Below are 19,676 nucleotides of genomic sequence, written 5' to 3'. Positions count from 1 at the left end.
TATTTTTGAGCTACTTTTCTCTTTTTTATTCTGAGTATATAAGAAGAAAAAAGTGTCAGCGTCATTTGTAGGAGTTGTAGGAGCGCGTGTCTACACAACGACACGGCTACTCATGTCATGTCATCGAGTCTTTTTTTGTTTGTTTTCCTGGCCATGCTGCACAACATAACTAAACGCATTGGCAAAGCTAATAGTTCCCAAAAGCGATACTTATCGTGATTGCTTCTTGTTTTGGGTTCTCTTCGGGTCCCATGTATGTCACTGTTATTGGAAGTCTCTACTATCTGCTGTGGTGGCTGGAGTGTGGAAAGTAATGTTGGTGGTGGGCGGCGCTGGTATGCGGACGGTGCCAGTAAGGAGTGTGTTATGTGTGAATGCCTCTCTGACGTCAGCAGGGGGCTCGGTGACTCAGTGAGTGAGGCTGGTGCAGTCACAGCGTGTCCTGTATCCGGGCTTCCCAGCACACGGGTGTCCGGTCAGACATAGCACATTACAGCCCGGGCCTGGAATAGCAGCGGCGGCCTGTATAAGAGACCGGAGGGTGGGCAGAGCAGAGACACAGAGGGTGGGTCACAGCTGAGGAGGCTCCAAGCAGACAGACAGAAAGAGACAGACTGGTCACAGAAACCGACAGACTGACTGCAAAGACAGACAAGCGGCTAGAGAGACGGCGAGAAAAATAATAGAGACAGACAGAATCACTTCATATACCAGAAGCAGAAGAACAGACAGACAGACGGACGCCGCAGAGATGTCGGGGTGCACTGTGGTCCAGCGGGGTGCAGGGATGCTGAGTGCAGCTGAGCTGAGCTGCCAGGTGCAGGAAGAGAACAAGGCCCGGAGGGAGCTCTACATGGCGGAGTGGAGGGACCTCAGTCTGTCCACCAGAGACGAGAAGGGGTGAGTGAGTGAGTGAAGGTATGGGGAGGGGTAGCGGGAGATGGGAGGCCTGGGGAATGCTCAAGGGGGTGAGGGAATGTACATCCAAAGTGCAAGTAGGGGCGGAGAGTGAGGTCTGAGTGAAGGGAGGGGCGAGTAAGGATGGGGCCTTTCGGAGCGAACACATGTTATCATTAATACATATCATAGCGCATAATACTTTACACAATTATAAAATTGTTTTTTTAACTGCCCCAATAGTATTTCCAAAGGCATATACGGTTTAAACAACTTTATTTTTCAAACAAAGATCATAAGAATTCTTGCAGAATATTTAAAAAGGAGTCTGGGAGATACTCAGGGCAACTGAACGAGAGGGATAGGAATAAAGCACTTCAACACCTTGTCAGGATTATTAAGCACTATGTAAATACAAATAAATACATCAGAACACACTGCAATTTTCTCAAGCAGTTTCATCTGTGACCCACTGCAGGCCCGGCCTACAAATCACTTTTGGCGACAGCATTGATCATTTCTGTCTATGCACCTGCCCAGAATTACTCACCAACTTACATTAGTCCAAGCTGCTGCTGATGCAGCCCAATAGGTGTCCATCAGTGACAAGTGGAGCAATGGCGTCCCCACTAGAAGTCACTGTACCAAGAATTGCTTACACTTGGTTGTCCATGGTCTATAACACATATAGATTCCTGTGATTCAGCTAGGTATAAGTTCTTTAGTAAGAAGTCCTTGATTGTTGGTTGTAACACTGGGTTATTCTTGATCTGAGGCATGATTTATTGTCTTGGGTGCACATAGCGCTTCAGCTGTTAAAGGTCTCTGACACTTTTGCTCTCTTCCTACAGCTGTTGTATGAGAGAAGCCGATGACCATCGGAAGGAGACCTACACCAAGTGTCACGAAGTCCGATTCCTGGTGCAGAGGTCTCCGTGGAACGTCATGAAGCTTGGTCGTCTCGGGGAGGTGCAGACAGAGTACCACCTACCCTACCAGCGGGCCCTGCCCCTGCCTATCTTCAAGCCTGTGGACCTGAGTGGCAAGACAGAGAGGGTGCCCACCCCTCAGGAGCTGAGCAGAATGATGGCGTTCGAGAGGGCCTTGAGCCACCCGGCCGACGGTCTGTGCCAGGACAAGAAGATGATCTCTGAAATCACCAAGGATCTTCCCCAGGTCATGCAGATGCCACACATGGAGTTTCGAAAGGTGCCCCTGCCACGGTCCCTGTCCAGAACCTTGTCCCAGGAGGCCAGACGAGGCTAAGGATAGACCAGCAGGCAGCTGGCACACATGGACATTGGAAGCTGCCCCTACCACAGTCCCGGTCCAGAAGCTTGTCCTTCAGGTCGTTTTCTTCCTTTGCCTTCCACAGCTGCTCTTCTGGCTCTTCTTGGAGATAAAGCCACCTACATCTGCGTAAACCTGGACTCCTTCCTTGTGTTCTGTGTCACGTCAGACTGCGTGGACTGGCAAACGGCGGGGTTCAAGAACTCAACTGAGAGGGTCTGATCAAGGAAGCCGACTGAATCCAGGAAGGTTTACTAGGACTTGTGGGGTTTGTCTTGGACAACTAAACATGTTAATGAGCTTTAGACAGGCTCCAAGCCCTCCTGGTCACATTGGTTATTTTTTACTACTAAATTTTATTTAAAATGTTTTGTCCATAGAGTTTTACAGTGTTAAAAACAGTCAATCAATAAATGAATAGATTAAGTTGATAAACTAGGAGTTAAGGTAGAATTCCGTGGTCAGAAAAAATGGAAGGGACTGAAGAAATGCCTGTAAAAGAAAATGAGAGAAGTACATAAGTGACTGAAAGAGGGCGGGGGGCAAAGAAGAGGCAAACAATTACAATAAGAAGGAGAACTAAGGGAGATGAGCAAAGATTAAAGGAAGAAACAGAGAGAAGAGGAATCCAGAGACTGAGAAGTAGGAAGTGAAAGCAACAGTAAAAGGTAGGAGGAGCCAGGCAGCAGGTGCTGAAGATGGAGTAAAGAAAGTGCTACTTTAGACTGAACGGGAGGAAAGCTGAGGTAGGGCCACAAGATGAACAGAGGCATGAGAAGAAAAGGGAAGATTAAAGGAGAGGCAGGTGGGAGAATTAAAAATAAATAGAAGAGGTGCATCACACAGGAGAGTAATCCATCCAGAAGAGGGGAAGACAGTGCTATCTGGGGGAACATTACTGCTCATCACATAATGGTTCATAGCTAGGGAAGGCAGACCAATCAGAAGAGGGGAAAGCAGCAATAACTGGAGATGGGTGCAGGCATTGAACATGGTTAAGAAAGGGGGTAGAGCAGAGGAGGGCTGATAGTCTCAAAAGGAGAGAGAAGTGGCACCTGGAGTAAAGGGGAGAGAAGAGAAGAGTTTGTGGCATGAATAAAAATGAGGAGACAGATCTCTGGACTTTTGTAGAGCTTGATTGGGCATGTGCTGAAAATGTAAATAAAATAGAATAAATGCTGAATAATAAAGACATGGTGGGTGATGAGGCTTCACAAAGGTCAGGAAGGTGGGTGGGATAAGAAGGAATTATGCGGTAGATAGGAAAACTGGGTGGGTTTATCCTCGGTACTGTGGCGGTGACCGAATGAAAGATAACTATTCGAGGACATAGGATGGTGGATTCTGTACTCGACTCCAAGGCACTGAGCTGAAGGGAGGGGGCAGTACAGCAACAAATGTCCAAAACAATGTTGTCCAGGTGTGTTAGTGCACACACAAGTTTTACTCCCTCTTGGCCTGTAGGTGCTAAGCGTTATTGTTTCTCAACTCAGTGGTACCTGCTTAATCGATCATATCGCGCAGCACCCAACTTCTCATCGCTGTGCGTTGGTTACCCCCAGAGTCTTAAATGTGTACAGTATATAAAGTGTTACTTCAACAAGTACCAACCACTCTCATGGCGACATTGTTCATTCTGGACAGCTAGTAGAGCACCCGAGTTCCACCTTCCTTAGCAATCCATTGTACCATCTCTGGAAAGCATACTTTCAATCCCAAATCCCAAAAGCTTGTCTCGTAAACACTCAACACAACACGGTAACACTTATGAATTCCTGTCCCATGATTGTGATTTTTCTTTTATTTTGGTAACAATCAATTGTGCGCTGAAAGATAAAAAGTTGAATATTTAATTCTATCAGCAAGAAATAATTTGTTTTAGTTGGTGAAACAGACATTTCTGTTCTAAGGGATACATGTTTCAAAGGGTTTTATCCATTATGTGTCTATGGAAAAATGCTTTAATACATAAGGCAAAGATTTCTTAACCAAAAATAATGTTTACCTGAATCTGCTTTCGATGTGCTCCACATTTAATAATGCTGAATATTATACTTTCGCCTAATAAGTGTTATCCGACAACAATTTGTTATCAGGCTTTTGCCCAGAATGCAGTGTTTTATTAATTTGTAATATCAGAACTGTGTCCAACAAGTGGTGTCCACTAAAGCAAAATATCAGAACTGTGTCCAATGTGTGGTATCCACTAATGCAAAGTATCAGAACTGTGCTCAACATGTTGTACCCCGCTAAAAACCTTACATTTGCCCAAAGTGTGGCCCGTTGCTATGCTTTCTATGTGCTTATTTTACCTCTCAGGTTTATGACTTAAAAAATAAATGCTGCTTTTTGCTAATCTGTATAAATGATGGTCTGTATATACTTGTTATTGGTTTAAATTGTACTGAGGGGGTATATGTTGTGTGTACTTTTAAATCTCTACAGCCCTCTGCAGACAGGTTCGGACTCAGGGAATATGTAAAGTCTCTGTTGTCCCGGTATCTGTAGGGACGGAAGTCTCAGCCATTTGTAAAATGAAAGATTAAATAAACTTGATCCCTTTGTACCCAGAATCAGCTTTAGAGACAAATTTGTACGGATAAAAGCAGGGGAGAAGGATAATTAAGCACTGTGGAAGTAGTTTAGGAGTGCGGGGGGGGGGGGGGGGGGTCAGAAGAACAGACATGGGAGGCAGAGGGGAAGCGAGAAAACTTCTCCGGCCAGATATTTTAGGACTAAGCTTAGGAGCAGAGGCCATAAAACACTAAATGTATGAGGGTAGAGAGAGTGAGTACTGCGGGCTACAGAGTGAGTAATTTGGGTCTAGAGAGAGAATGTGTGTGTGTGTGTGTATGTGTATGTGGTATTTCTATAGTGTGAACCTAGCCAAACCTCAGCGAAGCGCTGTACATGGTAAAAGCAAGTTTAAAGTCAACAAGCGGTAGGAGAGTCGCTGGTGTGTGGCTATGAATGGATTGTGGTGGTGTGTTCTTCAGAGAGGTGAGTTTTCAACTCTTTCTCAATTGGAGCAGCGCTGTAGCTGTCCTGATGGATCCGGGAATGTTGTTCCGAACCCTGGGTGCATCGATGGAATATATCTTTTTTATACTTCCTAGTCTGCAGTTTCATGATGCGCTGGCTGCGGTTGTGCCAAGAGTCACCAGAGAGGGTATAGGCTTGTCTGCCGTATAAAGATGGGTGCCGCTGAGATGGCTTTGTAAAAAATGCACCTTGGATTGAAGATGATGTAGGGAGGCAAGGGGAGGACATGGAGCTGTATCAGGATAGGGGAATAGTGAGTTCCCAAAGCTGGAGAGAGTCATTCCTTGGATCTGAAGAGTGCAACCCTGAGGTCAGAGAGTGAGTTTGTAAGTTTAAACAGTGAGTCCATGGCCGCCAATCAGCCCGAGACCTTTGGGCTGGAGAGTGTGAGTTCTTTGGGTTGCAGAGAGTTCAAGATGTTGAAGAGAGTGAGTCCTTTGGTGGTGAACAGAATGAGTCCTTGAGCCTGAGGAGAGCGAGCCCTTGGGGCAAGAGAGTCAACCTGGGAGGCATATGAGACAGAGTGCTTGAGGCGGAAGAGAATGAATCCTTGGATATGGAGAGTGAGTCATTGGGGCTGAAAAGAGTGAGTCCTTGAGGATGGAGAGAGTAAATCACTGGGGCTGGAGAGAGTGAGTCCTTTAGGCCGAAGAGCGTGAGCTCTTGGGCCTCAACAGAGTTAGTCCTTATGGTTGGAAAGTACATCCTTGAAGCCAAAATGTGAGTCCTTCAGTCTGGACAGTGACAGTGGCGTAGCAAGTGGTGCAATGGGAGGGGGCGGCACGAGTTTTGGGAGCTGCGACCTCCCACCCTTTTATCTGAGGCCGTGTGGGGCAGAAAGCGCAGGTTTTGTTCGCTAGCACCCCCAGGCACGCTCTTGCGGCCGCCGTCTAGCAAAGGCTGGGACCGCCGTGAGCGACAAAAAGGCCTAGCTATGCCACTGGACAGTGAGTCTCTGAAGTGAGGAAAATGAGTCCATTAGGCTGCTGAGAGTGAATTATTGTAGTTGCAGAGAGAGATTTTTTGAAAGTGATCAAAGTGAGCAATTTACCACTAAAAAGAGCGAGTACTTAAGGCAAGAAATTGAGTCTGTGGAGCCGAAGAGAGAGAGACATAGCGCTGGGAAGAGTGAACCCTTGGGACGGAAGAGAGTCATCCCTCGGAACTGACATAAGCGTGAATACTTGGCTTTGGTAAAAGTTATTAATTGGGGCTGGAGACAGGGCCAGTTATAGGGCGGTGCGACCGGTGCAGCCGCACTGGGTGCTGACCTGGAGGAGCCCAGTAGTAGCCCGTCCCCTGCCAATATGGGGGGGGAGGGCCGGACCGGAGGAGTGAGGAGGGAGATGGGGAGGGTTCGGAGACAAAAATAAATAAATAAAATAAACATACCTTAATGCCACCGCAGTCTCCCGCCACTTTGTGCTCTTCCTGCTTCTGGTCCTGCACACCTGCTCCCAGCCTGCCCTGCGGCCAATCCTGAAGCTGCTCTCGCATGAGCCAAAGACCTTTCCGATGGAACAGTTTCCTTGATGTAATGAGTAGGACGCTAAAGTTGACAGCACTTCTAAAGTCACATTATGGTCTCCACAGTCTCATGGTCTCTTTTTATGCGTGTGGAGTCTAGTACATCCATAAAAACAGTGAGAACTCCTTACATCCCTGACAGTGAGATTTCCACCGTAAATGGCCACTTATAATCAAAACAGTTTGAAGCAATCTGTAAATTGTCCGGATTAGTAACCATCTCCCAGGAATTAACTTTCACGGGTGTGGCCAAGTTTTGCAGACAATGCTTCTTTGTGTATATCACTATGGCAATTCCCATGGTGAATTATGCCAGAAAAGACATCCTTGAACCTTTCTAATGTCTTGAAAGGCCGAACATTCTTTTGTACAGATAAAGCAAGCTCTTGCCTCTGCGCATCCCCTCAGGCGCCCTGATTATGTGAAAACATTTACTCTGTATTGTCATGAAAGTGATGGATTTGTCCTTAGGTACTGTAGGTGATCATGGGGACGATAAAACGCCTGTTGCATGCTATTCTACTCCTTTAAATCCTGGAGCAGAGGGGCTCAATCCACACCTCTTCTTAATAGCCTATGCCGCCCATCTTGTTGAAGCATCAGAAAATATTGATTTGAGTTCCACCCTGATTGTCGATGGTCCCCACTCTGTTCTCAACACCAAAACTCAGCGCCTTTCCACTGCCACGTTGTCTTGATACAAACTGTTGCTGTTATCAGTCTCCTGCATCAACATAGTTCTAAGAATGACACTGTCCTCAAATACGGCAGACAATGTAGTTGTTTCTACAGGTCCATTCTCAGGTTCAAGCTGCCTCCCCTGACTGTTTATCTGAAGTCTCTCTGGGTCCATTAGAGGAAGTCCATTGGGTGGCCCTCGTTTCATTTTGCTTATCAGCCCCACAGCTGTGAAGTGTTGTGGAATGCCAACGAGGTTTCATTCCTCCCGGTGAAAGCACACTGGACCTCCTTGTGACGCTGGTCCATCAATGCCCATCTTGGGACTTGTACTGAACCTAAGCAAGAGCCCCCGTTGGAGCTGCTCATGCAGCGGCCTAGTCTCCTGCAAGTGGACCGGGCGTCCAGGCTCACAGCTCTATCTGCTCCCCGCAGCCGTGCAACGATCCACCCATCACCCCTCATTGTTATCATCTCTGGATAAGGTGAACGACTGTATCCTGAACACTGGATCCCTCTCTGGGTCTTGCCGCTGTCTTCACCGCTGCCCTCGGCATCGGACTCCTGCACTCCAGCACCTGTTCTGGAATGGAGCCGCTGCTCTGTGAATGAGAACAACGAGTACTTGGTTTTGCTTGAGACATATCACCAAACAAATATTGTTTCTTCATTCTGGGTCTTCACTCATTTGCCCACAGATGTCTTGCGGAGTGCACCATTGAATAGACTGTCCCTCTGCAAAAATGCAACTTGTCGTGAACTGTTTTACCATGGAACCAAACTGCTGGAAGGTGCCGCCACCTCCTCTGAGTCCTGGCTGGGTCTTGAAGATTGTAATAATCCCATCAGCTACCATTTGTCCGAAGTTACTCACCTTGCCTTCTCTGAACGGGGCATTTTCACGAACACTGAGAGACAACTAACTGGAGTCTGTTGGGGGCCAAAGTGAATGTGACACTGTTTTAGAGGCCATACATCACGAAGCAGCTCCCTCTGAATACCATTCTCCCACCAGCTGAGGATATTGAAAGGAGTGTGCACAGCTCATCTGTGGATGGAAGGCCTATCCCTGGCCGCTCTGAGCCTGGGCTGGGAGTTTCTTATGCCAGTTATGTGCTCCTTGCATCTGACACTGACATTCATCCCTTTATACAATGGCTGGTGGACCATGAGGTTTCTGAAGCAAATAGATCCTTCTCCATTTTGTTTCCTAATTATGTTGTGTTGTCATCAGAGAGACAAGACACACTGCTTAAACATTGGAGGTAGTAGTCAATTCTACAGCCATTTCTTTAGGCCTGATAACTGATCAGCTCGACGCCTAGAAAATAATTCTCTTGCACAATAAAATACCCTGCACTATGTCCTTGCAGCCAAAGTAGGGGATGGGTTTGTGACACAAAAGGGACTCAATATTGCACTAATTTCACAGGCAACTCCTTGGTGTCCTTGTACAAATGTAAATGTATTTGAGCTTGTAAAGCGCACTGCTACCCGTCCGTAGGTTTCCTGGCGCTGTATAACTCTGGGGAACCTGTCCTAGCTTTCCCTGTGGGATGGTCCCTGCTGGGAGTCCCCAAGGTGGAGCCAGGCATCCCCGGAATTGATGGTGCCGTTGTGGAGATTAGGCAAGCTAATGCCCAGAGTTGCCAAGTGGAACCCCTGATTAGAGTAAGCACTGAAGCGAGAATTATCGAGTCCACTGACCCGAGTCCACAACCCTGCGGGGTCGGGAATTGAACCCTGGTCCTGGGCTGACTTCTGCTCCTGGGTCTGCCACCTCTAACCAGTGAGCCACACTACTCCACCTAAATGCACATCATTCAAAGCAAAGTAACAGACTTACATGAGATTCAGAGTGGCCCCTTCTTAACCAGGAGCGGCCTCTGGTCTTGGATTCCTGGGATATTTGGAAAATGGGGATTGACGTTTTTTGAAATAGTTATAGCAGTGCGTCTTGTAGTGTTAAACCTTTATGTTTTTATTTAACTGAGTTTTTGCATCATCCAACGTGCTTATATTAATATTGGTGTTGCCCATGTCTGATATATTGAGAATGATGATTAAACATTTAACAGTCAAGAATTTAAAACTGAACTGATCAAGATACTCCCTATCAAACTAACAAAATGGCACTCCACTGTGAAAAGAAGGGGCCTAGTACGTAAAATTTCATATACCTTTCTGCTTGTCTTAATAATGTAATTTTTTTTAATACCTGCCTCGTTAAAGCCTTAGCATCACATGTATTTTAGACGCCCTACTATTTTGTTATCCCATGGTATTCAATGCAGATTATGTCTAACTGTTCTCTAAGTGAGCCTTGTACTTACATTGGCGCACTGAAGCCAGAACTGCAGATTACTAGGATTACCATAATGCATTCCGCATACACACACCCAGCCCTCAGAGCCCTCTTTTAATATGGCCAAAGACTTTACCATCTCGAAAAACTGAAAGCACGATCTTTTATCCGATTGGTTAGGGCATGCCCAAGAGCCATTCCCACCCACTAGTTCGTACCAGGCATAAATCTGACCAGCAACGGTTCCTCCATGGGATTGGAGGAGCGTTGCCCCTCACACTGCAGCAGAAAAAGTGGTAAATAAAATGGTAATAAATTATTTTATTACCATTTTATTTTCTACTATCTGCCGAACTGAGTGTGAGGGTGGGCTGATTGGCAGCAATGAGGAGTGTCCCTTTCGTTTGAAGCGCACATGTAAGAGTAGCTGGCTAACTTATTCCCGAATATTCATTGAGTTAGGTATTTATTTATTTTTATTTTGGTATCTTGATATTGTGCACAACTCACTCTTGAAAGGAGTATCTCAGTGCTGGTCACTCATCCCGATTAATAATCTAATTAAAGAGTTATTCTGAGTGTCCGCTTGCAATATCAATGGAAGTTAACAGAATTATTTTTAAGTCAATTTTTTCTGGATAAGGTGTTTGTTTTATTCCAGAGACCAGGTTTAATATATCTAATCGCAAAGGAAGCAGCCTCTTCAGGATTATTTAATATAGCTTCTTTTATCACCTGTAGGCAATTAGGAAGGGTTGTGGTCAATAATCCAAGGGAGAAAATTCTAGTAGCTGTGTGCGGTGCTGAATATATGCGTGCTTTACATACTAGGCGCAAAGATATGAAAGAAGAAATTGTAGACAACTGAACTCAGCCTCTACTCATAAAAACTCAATTCCATTTTGGTATATTGTCAATTCAATCGAAACCAATGTGGCCAGTATCAGCTTCCACATACCTGTGAAGGAGCGATTAGCATATTTTTCTAATATATAGTCACTACCCTCCAACAGAAGCAGGGGCAGTAACCCTACAAGTGGAATCCCCCACTCTTTTAAAAAAAAAAAATTTGAATAATTTTCGAGGAGGTTGACATTAATTTGGTTGCGGTCACCTTGATGATTTGTCTCTCAGGATAAGAATCAGTACGGTCAAGGTATTTGTTGTATTTTGATTAGATGCTCAGCCTTGCTGATTAGAGCCAAACCATGTGTTGTTAGACAGAAGGAGTGAGGGCAGGCCAAAGTCTCACTGTGAGCACATGAGCGTGCATGCATAAAATACACCAGCACTAACCAGTTCACAATGGACCACACTGATACACTGAGCACCACTGTGTAGATGCTTTATTTAGACAATCAAGTCCATTAAAGTGCTAAGTGCAAGTTTAAAAGTACATTGAAATATGTCAACAGCGTAATGCAAAAATGTTGCCTTGAATTAAAAATATATATATATATATGATATCAAAAACATATATCATTAAGGAATTCCCGCTTTAAAAATTCTTTCTCAACACCACTGCAGCCCACTCGACAGTCGACACCCCTTCTCTCAGACCAAACCCACTCATAGCTTACCATTAGTTAGTTTCAGCATTGATTTCATTTTCTTCGCTCCTGTTTGTCACCTCATGAAGGCGTCAGGTTCTCTTCTTGTGTTTGGCCCTCCCCAGGAGAATAGACCTAGTACTTGTGTACATCCACTACTCCCGTTTTTTGAGCTACTTTTCCCTTTGTGTTCAAGCACTCCATATGAGTGCTTGGTTTTCAGTCCATCCCCAATATGCCCGTCTATGCAGCTTCTATTCCTTTTCCATGTTGCTTCTTTTTCCTCCCACACCCTTGCACTGCACCACTCCAGCCTACGCCACTGTACTCTACTCTGCTGCACTTTATGCCACTGCAGTCAACACCACTGTACTCTACTTTGCACCACTTTACTGTACATCAATGCATTCTACACCACTGCACTCTACTCTGCACCACTCTACCATTGGCCACTGCACTCTATACCCTTGTACTCAGCTCTGCACCACTACACTCCTCACCACTACCCTCTATGCCACTGCACTCTATGCCACTCTACTCTACGCCGCTGTACGCTGCACCACTGTACTCTGTACCACTCTATTTTGCACCACTCTACTCTGCACCACTCTACTCTGCATCAATCTACTCTACGCCACTGCACTGTATGCGACCGCAGGCTATGCTACTACACTCTATGCCACTTTACTCTACTCTACAGCACTGCACTCTACTCTATGCCACTCCACTCCACTCTACGTCAATCCATGCTACTCCACTCTACTGTATGCCACTCTAAGCCACTTCACTGCACTCTACTCTACGCCACTCCACTACACACAGTGCCACTCTATGCCATTCTACTCTATGCCACATCATTCCACACTACTCTATGCCACTCTACTCTACCCTACTCCACTCAAAGCCACCCTACTCCACTCTATGCCATTCCACACTACTCTAAACTATGCCACTCCAATCTACTCTAATCCACTCCACATCACTTCATGACACTCCACACTAGTGTACCTCACTCCACCCTACACCACTCCATTCTGCTCAACTCTACTCTATGCCCACTCCGCTCTATGCCATCACACTCTACACTACTCTCCTCTATGCCAATCAACTCCACGCTACTCTACGCCACTCCACGCCACTCCACTCCACACCACTCCACTCTATGCAACTTCACTCTATGCCACTCCAAGCCAATTTACTGCACTCTACTCTACTCTACTCCATGCCACTCCATGCCACTCTACTCTACTCCACTCCACACTGGTATAAAACACAGCTAAAAGACATTGGCAAAGCCAATAGCTCTTGTTTAGGCAAAACACTTGTTTGTGTTTGCTTTCTGTTGCCACTGCACAGCTTCAAGGAGGCTGTAAAGAATCATATAAAACCACTGGCAAAATGAATCAGCCTCAAAATCGAGACCTATTGGCTTAACCAATGCGTGTCATTTTTCAAGATTTCTCTCCAGGGCCCATATCTGGCGCTTTTAATCAAATGTTTACTATTTCATGTGGTGACTGGAGAGTGTGAAGGAGTGTTGGTGGTGAGCAGCGCTGGTATGCGGACGGTGACAGTAAGGAGTGTGTTATGTGTGAATGCCTCTCTGACGTCAGCAGGGGGCTCGGTGACTCAGTGAGTGAGGCGGGTGCAGTCACAGCGTGTCCTGTATCCGGGCTTCCCAGCACATGGGTGTCCGGTCAGATATAGCACATTACAGCCCGGGCCGGGAATAGCAGCGGCGGCCTGTATAAGAGACCGGAGGGAGGGCAGAGACAGGGAGGGCGGGTCACAGCTGAGAAGCGCTCCAAGCAGACAGACAGGCACAGAGAAACCACCAGACAGACTGTAGAGACACCCAGGCAAGCGGCGAAACAGAAAGACAAAGAGACAGACATAGTCAGGAGCAGAAGAACAGACAGACAGACGGACGCCGTAGAGATGTCGGGGTGCACTGTGGTCCAGCGGGGTGCAGGGATGCTGAATGCAGCAGAGCTGAGCTGCCAGGTGCAGGAAGAGAACAAGGCCCGGAGGGAGCTCTACACGGCCGAGTGGAGGGACCTCAGTCTGTCCAGCAGAGCTGAGAAGGGGTGAGTGAGTGAGGGTCTGTGGGATGGACAGGGTAAGTGGGTGAGTGGGAGAGTGGTTTTAGTGTGGCGGGAGTGTGAGTGAAAGTGCGAGTTTGTGCGGTATGAGAGGGTATGGAACTGAGAATGACTTACAATGTAAGACATGAGTTGTGAGCACGAGAGGAGGATAGACTGAGGTAATATGGCATAGAGAAGGAGAGACAGAGAGAGAGAGGGAGAGAGAGGGAGAGAGAGAGAGAGAGAGAGAGAGAGAGAGAGCAAATCCGCGAGGAGAATCAGTGAGACAGTGAGTGAGAATGTCAGGTGAGTGATTACAGATCATAGAGATAGGTATCCTGAACAAATAATGAGCGAGTATGGGTCAGGCTGGAGGCCAGGAGAAGTGAGTGCGCGCAAGTGAGCATGGGTCCCCGAGTGTAGATGTCTGAGATCACGTCTAAGGACAGGTGGTGGTGAGTGAGTGGGAAGTGAAAGTAAGTTATGCATGGTGATACGCAATGAGTCTGAGTTGTCCTGGTGATGGGCAGATTCAATACGGGAGGGTAAGTGGCTGTATGACTGTGGGATGGGCATGGGGTATGAGAAAAGTGAGTGTATGACTGATGATTGGGTCTGAATGAATGGGCTGTAGGGCCAGGCTTCAGGCATGTGGACATGTGAGTACCTCTACTCGAGCCAGCCAGGGTAAGCGCAGGTTTTTGGGTGGGCAGTGTGCGTGACGAAGGACGAGTAAGTGTATTGTCATGGTTAGCAGGGCTCCTAAATGGTGCTGGAGGAGTGAGTGTGACTCAGGTTCTGGTTGGAGTTTAAGCTCGTGTGAGTGAGTTTGGCTCTGTGTGTCTGCTTGGGTGATGGTGACTGCAGCTCTGGAACCAGTCAGTATTAGTTAGTGCGGCTTTGTGGGCCGGCTGCCTGAGTCAGTGTGGCACTGTATGAGTGGCGCACTGCGTGATGGAATATGGCTTTAGAGGGTGGTGAGGGCCGTGAGTGTTAGAGTGAGTGAGTATGGCCCATGATCAGGGTGAGGATTTGCTCCCTTCCCCTTTACCTACTCTTCTCAGATCCAGAAAGATAGTTAATTTCCACTGGTGCTTCTGTGAGTTGAAGGGGCTCCTGTCCCAGTTCCATTCATATTGGGCCCCTCCACCACAGCTGTTGAATGCTGCCCCATGCCAGGCGGCAGCACAGAATTATGAAATATACACGACACCTTGCCACACACATACATAAATATAGCCATATACCTTTAAATTGCACTCTTTGACGCAATTCACAAATGTAAATGTTTGATTAAAATGTTTCAATATAACTTTGTAAGTGTGTGTGTGTTAGTGTGCCCCCTCTAAAACCTCTTCTAGAGACACCACTCTTCATTTCTGTCCATGGACTTGCCAGGAACATTACTCGTACCTTCTGCTGTTGGAGCTCAATAGGTGCTCGATAATGGTGACCGTGCATGACTTACGCGGAAGCTGCAGCCAACATAAGCCCCTCCTGCAGACTCCGGTGCCTTCTCAAGCCCAGCTTAGCGGAGCACTAGGCACTTTCCTGGCAGCTGATGATTCAGTTGATGAGTTACCCAGTTATTGCGTCTTGCCTAGTTTCTTATGAGTGTTGCATTCTGGGTAACGTGCTCAACAGGAGTCCATCTGGTGCTGATGCTGACATCGCTTTGCCCAGGATCTGTCACACTTTACTCCTTCTTTGGTTCTCCTAGGAATACCTTCCCTTGGCTGTAGGAGCATCTGTACTTTAGCTATTCCAGGTTGTAAGGTCCTAAAAGCCGCTAGGAGTGGGCTCTGCATCAGGAAGCTCTCTGTCATTCATCTTTACTTTGGATTGTCCATTTTGAGTGACACATTTCGGCTCCTGAACGGACTAGCTCAGCCAGTCGGAGGATCAATATTGTCATTCTTTGGATTTTTTATGGCCTAGGAAATGTTTGGGCCCGGAAGGAGCCCTCAGTAATAGCTTCCTCACTAGGAGACGCTCCCCTATGAATCCAATACATTATGAGAGTATTTGACATATACTGCTTCCTGCAGTGCACTAAGGTATAAATTCTCCAGTAGGAAGCACTCTATTGTTGATTTTGACATGGAGTATATCTTGCCGTATGGCACATTTCGCATAATGGGGGTACACATTGGGATTTAGTTGTTCATGGCCTCTTTTCCTCTTCCTACAGCTGTTGTATGAGAGAAGCGGATGACCATCGGAAGGAGACCTACACCAAGAGTCACGAGGTCCGATTCCTGGTGCAGAGGTCTCCCTGGAATGTCATGAAGCTTGGTCGTCTCGGTGAGGTGCCGACAGAGTACCACCTACCCTACCAGCGGGCCCTGCCCCTGCCTATCTTCAAGCCTGTGGACCTGAGTGGCAAGACAGAGAGGGTGCCCACCCCTCAGGAACTGCACAGAATGATGGAGTTTGAGAGGGCCTTGAGCCACCCGGGCGACGGTCGGTGCCGGGACAAGAAGATGATCTCTGAAATCACCAAGGACCTTCCCCAGGTCATGCAGATGCCACACGTGGAGTTTGGAAAGGTACCCCTGCCACGGTCCCTGTCCAGAACCTTGTCCCAGGAGGTCAGAAGAGGTTGAGGGACAGACTGGTCAAGTAGCTGGCACACATGGATATTGGGGAGATGTTCCTGCCACCCTCCCTGTCCAGAAGACCCACAGTGGTTGAACACAATAGAAAGAACCGGTTCAAACTGACTTAATGCACCCTTCCTTACTTTTAAGTGTTTTGCTTCAAGATGTTGGCGTGTTGCATGGACTGGGAGAGTACGGGGTTCAGGAAAATTGATTGCGTGGGTCTGGCCAAGAAAACGGACTCAGGCCAGGACTTCTGGGGTTTGTCTGGGTTACTAATCATAATAATGATCTCTAGACAGGCTCCAGTATCTCCAGTATAAACCACAATTGGAGCCCAGAGGGGAAACAGGCAGGGTCGCCCTCCACTCAAAAATCATAGAACAATCAACAAGACCCTGTCCAGGGGCGTCAATGAAAGTCAGTAAGTAAGAAGAACCTTCATATAGTACTGATAACCACTCACGCACCACACAAATATTGTAGAGGTGCTTAAACTGCTATGCGTCCAAATTCATAAAAGACCAAATTTCCTTGACAGAGAAACAACGAACACCCAGTAGTATGACCCAGCTAGGTCTATCACACACCTCCACCTTGAAAGTATGGAGTCACATTCTCCTCGGAAAAAATGTGTGAAGGCCAAGTGACACCTCACGGAAACACCACCAACGGGGTAACTGGTATATAATTTCCAGACAAGCCCCTGTCTCATCATCGGTAGTCACTTGGTCCTCAAAGAAAAAGGGAAAGAGTGTCCAAACACAAACAACACAAATATGTGACAAATTGTGAAAAGCAGAGACAGTCTGCTAGTGACAAACATATAACATAAAAAGTGCATAAAACACACAGCACCTGATTCCCTTAACCAACTTTATTCATAGGGAAAGCTTTTAGATGCTGTGTCAGTAAAAAGGCTGGTAGATAATCATGCACACCATTACCTAGTGCCAGTGCCGACATGTTTCACTGCCAAATACTACATTCACTCTAGCCAGTAGCTATATGCGTAAACGCTCAGTCGGACGAGACAACACGCTCCGACTGAGCGTTTACTCATATAGCTACTGGCTAGAGTGAATGTAGGACCTCACGTCTGGAGTTCCACATATCTCGTCCATCCCTCAGGCAACCGGTATGATCAACCAGGTGGTCTTAGGTAAACAAAGAACAAGTGTCCAAAGTTGAGTGGCAGCATATTGTGCAGCCCTGATGAAACTGCCCTACAGTATTTGGCACTCTTTCCCTTTTTCTTTGAGGACCAAGTGACTACCGATGATGAGACAGGGGCTTGTCTGGAAATTATATACCAGTTACCCCGTTGGTGGTGTTTCCGTGAGGTGTCACTTGGCCTTCACACATTTTTTCCGAGGAGAATGTGACTCCATACTTTGAAGGTGGAGGTGTGTGATAGACCTAGCTGGGTCATACTACTGGGTGTTCGTTGTTTCTCTGTCAAGGAAATTTGGTCTTTTATGAATTTGGGCGCCTAGCAGTTTAAGCACCTCTACAATAATTGTGTGGTGCGTGAGTGGTTATCAGTACTATATGACTGTTCTTCTTACTTACTGACTTTCATTGACGCCCCTGGACAAGGTTCTTGTTGATTGTTCTATGATCCAGTATCTCCAGGCCTCATCTATGTGTTTTTTTACTGCTGTATTTTATTTGAAAATTGTCTTAGCCATAGAGCCTCACATTGTCAACAATCAAGCACAGTAAAAGCAATCAATGAACTCATTAGGATGATAAAAAAAAGACAAGGAAGAATTCCCTGAGCAGAAAATATAGAATTGACTGAAGGAATAGTCTCAAAAAGCAAATGAGAGAAGTACCTTAGTAAGAGAAAGAGTGCAGGGCAGAGGAAGGGAATGGGCAAATTATTACAATAGTGAGGGGCACTGAGTGAGAATGAGCAGAGACGAGAGGGAGCAATGGGGAAGAGGATTGACCAGGACTGAGAAGTAGAGTGGAGACCACACGTAGAAAGTTAGAGCACCGGCGAAAGTAAGGAGGAGCCAGGTCACAGATAGGTAAAGACAGAGTAAAGAACAGGGAGGATTAAAGAGGAGGCAGGTGGGTGATTTAAAAATAAATTGAAGAGGTGCAGCACACAGGGGAATCAAACAATCAGAAGAGGGGAAGACCGTGCCACTGGAGGTGGGTAAAAGTATTATAGCTCGTCAAAAAATGGGTGAGGCTAAGGAGGGCAGACCAATTAACTAGTGATAACTGGAGGTCAGCGGAAGCACTGAACATAGTAAAGACAGGTGCAATAGCCCATGAGGACAAATTAGTAAACAAGGAGGACAAGTATTGATATCTGGAGTAAAGGAGAGAGAAGGGGAGAGTTTGCTATAGTCGCTGTAAGTGGGAAGGGTATGCCCAGATGTGGGTGCCTTGCTCGCTGTGCCTACAGATTATAGCTAGCCTGAAACTGGTCCCAGGATGCATGTTTTCCAGTCCAGGGAGGACTTGGCCTGGCAGTTCAGGTGGACTGTTCTCATGAGGAGTAGGGTCAAGACTGATTGGCACATGGCTGGGTCAAAACTGGGGTGGCATGGTGAGCAAAAGAACGATGGATTTAACCCAGATCTGTGACTGGGGGTGAATGTTTGACAATGTTCAGCATTCTAACCATCATCTTTATGTGTTGCTAAACAGGAATGAGAAGACAGATGTATGGACTTTTGTAGAGACTGAATGGGCATGTGCACAAAATATACTTATAATAGAAGAAATGTGAAACAAAAGGACCAGGTGGTAAATGAGGCTTCACAAAGCTCAGGAAGGTGTTTATTCTGGACAGCTAGTAGAGCGTCTAACCACTACCTCACTTAGCCAACCAACATGCTCTCTTTAAAAAATGTATTTTCAAAGCCCAAAACAGATATAGTAAACAGGACAATGGCATATTTTTATAATTTCTTGCCCCATGAGTATGATATTTCTCTTAATTTGATAACAATCAACTGTGTGCTGCTGACAAAAAGTGGATATTTTATCAGCACGAAAGAGCTTGTTCAATTCAGTAACAAGGACATTTACCAACTAAGGGACACATGTATCAATGAGTTTTACCCTTTCTGTGTCTATAGAAAAATGCTTTCTTATATGAGGCGAAACTTTCCTAGCCAACAATAATGTTCCTCTGAATCCACTATCAATGTACTCCACCTTTGACGATGATGAATATAAGACTTTTGTCTAAAAAGTGTTATTTCACAAATCTTGATTAGCAGAACATTTTGCAAGATGTGGTGTTTTGGTAATATCAAATATCAGAATTGTGTTCAATATGTTGTACTCCGCTAAAACCTTAAATTTGCCTAAAGTGTGGCTAATGCTATGTTCGAATAGCTTTGGGAGCTACTTCCTTGACACTCTTTGCCTTAAAAAGTCCCAGACCCTCCTTGAGGCAGAGTTGGTGGGATCTAAGACTCTGGACACTGGGGTCTGTCAGCACTTTATACACAAGAGAAAGCTCATTCGTTGCAGTTGCATCTTTTGAAATATTTTATCTCTCAGGCTCATGAAGTCTTAAAAAATTATGTTTTTTTGACATCTGTATATATGCTCTTCTGTGCATAAATGTTATTTTGTTTACACTGTATGAGGTGTTATATTTTGGGTATACTTTTAAATCTGTACAGCCCTCTGCAGACAGCTTCGGGCTCAATGGATATGTAAAGTCTCTGCT

General features: G+C 46.1%; 2 protein-coding genes across 2 annotated transcripts; both read left to right on the top strand.

Annotated features, from left to right (window-relative positions):
* Positions 1-680: 680 nt before the first annotated feature.
* On the top strand, positions 681-2,193 carry LOC144753927 (telethonin-like). The gene is made up of 2 exons (XM_078641454.1): positions 681-900; positions 1,749-2,193. Exons 1-2 carry the CDS (start codon positions 752-754, stop codon positions 2,161-2,163), a joined length of 564 nt encoding a protein of 187 aa, XP_078497580.1. The 5' UTR covers positions 681-751; the 3' UTR covers positions 2,164-2,193.
* A 10,987-nt stretch (positions 2,194-13,180) lies between these two features.
* LOC144753924 (telethonin-like) lies at positions 13,181-15,979 on the top strand. Its single transcript, XM_078641452.1, has 2 exons — positions 13,181-13,376; positions 15,565-15,979. The coding sequence occupies exons 1-2, from the start codon at positions 13,228-13,230 to the stop codon at positions 15,977-15,979; spliced, it is 564 nt and encodes a 187-aa protein (XP_078497578.1). The 5' UTR covers positions 13,181-13,227.
* Positions 15,980-19,676: the final 3,697 nt, after the last annotated feature.

Source organism: Lissotriton helveticus, chromosome 5_1 (genome assembly GCF_964261635.1).
Source record: "Lissotriton helveticus chromosome 5_1, aLisHel1.1, whole genome shotgun sequence".
NCBI classification, from domain to species: Eukaryota; Metazoa; Chordata; class Amphibia; order Caudata; family Salamandridae; genus Lissotriton; species Lissotriton helveticus.
Note: the sequence above shows the minus strand (reverse complement) of the source record. Positions and strands in the feature narration are given on the sequence as shown.

Coding starts and splice junctions, on each gene's coding strand:
- LOC144753927 (XM_078641454.1), top strand. CDS start 752: ATGTCGGGGTGCACTGTGGTCCAGCGGGGTGCAGGGATGCTGAGTGCA. Junction 901..1,748: donor TCCACCAGAGACGAGAAGGG/GTGAGTGAGTGA, acceptor CTCTTCCTACAG/CTGTTGTATGAGAGAAGCCG.
- LOC144753924 (XM_078641452.1), top strand. CDS start 13,228: ATGTCGGGGTGCACTGTGGTCCAGCGGGGTGCAGGGATGCTGAATGCA. Junction 13,377..15,564: donor TCCAGCAGAGCTGAGAAGGG/GTGAGTGAGTGA, acceptor CTCTTCCTACAG/CTGTTGTATGAGAGAAGCGG.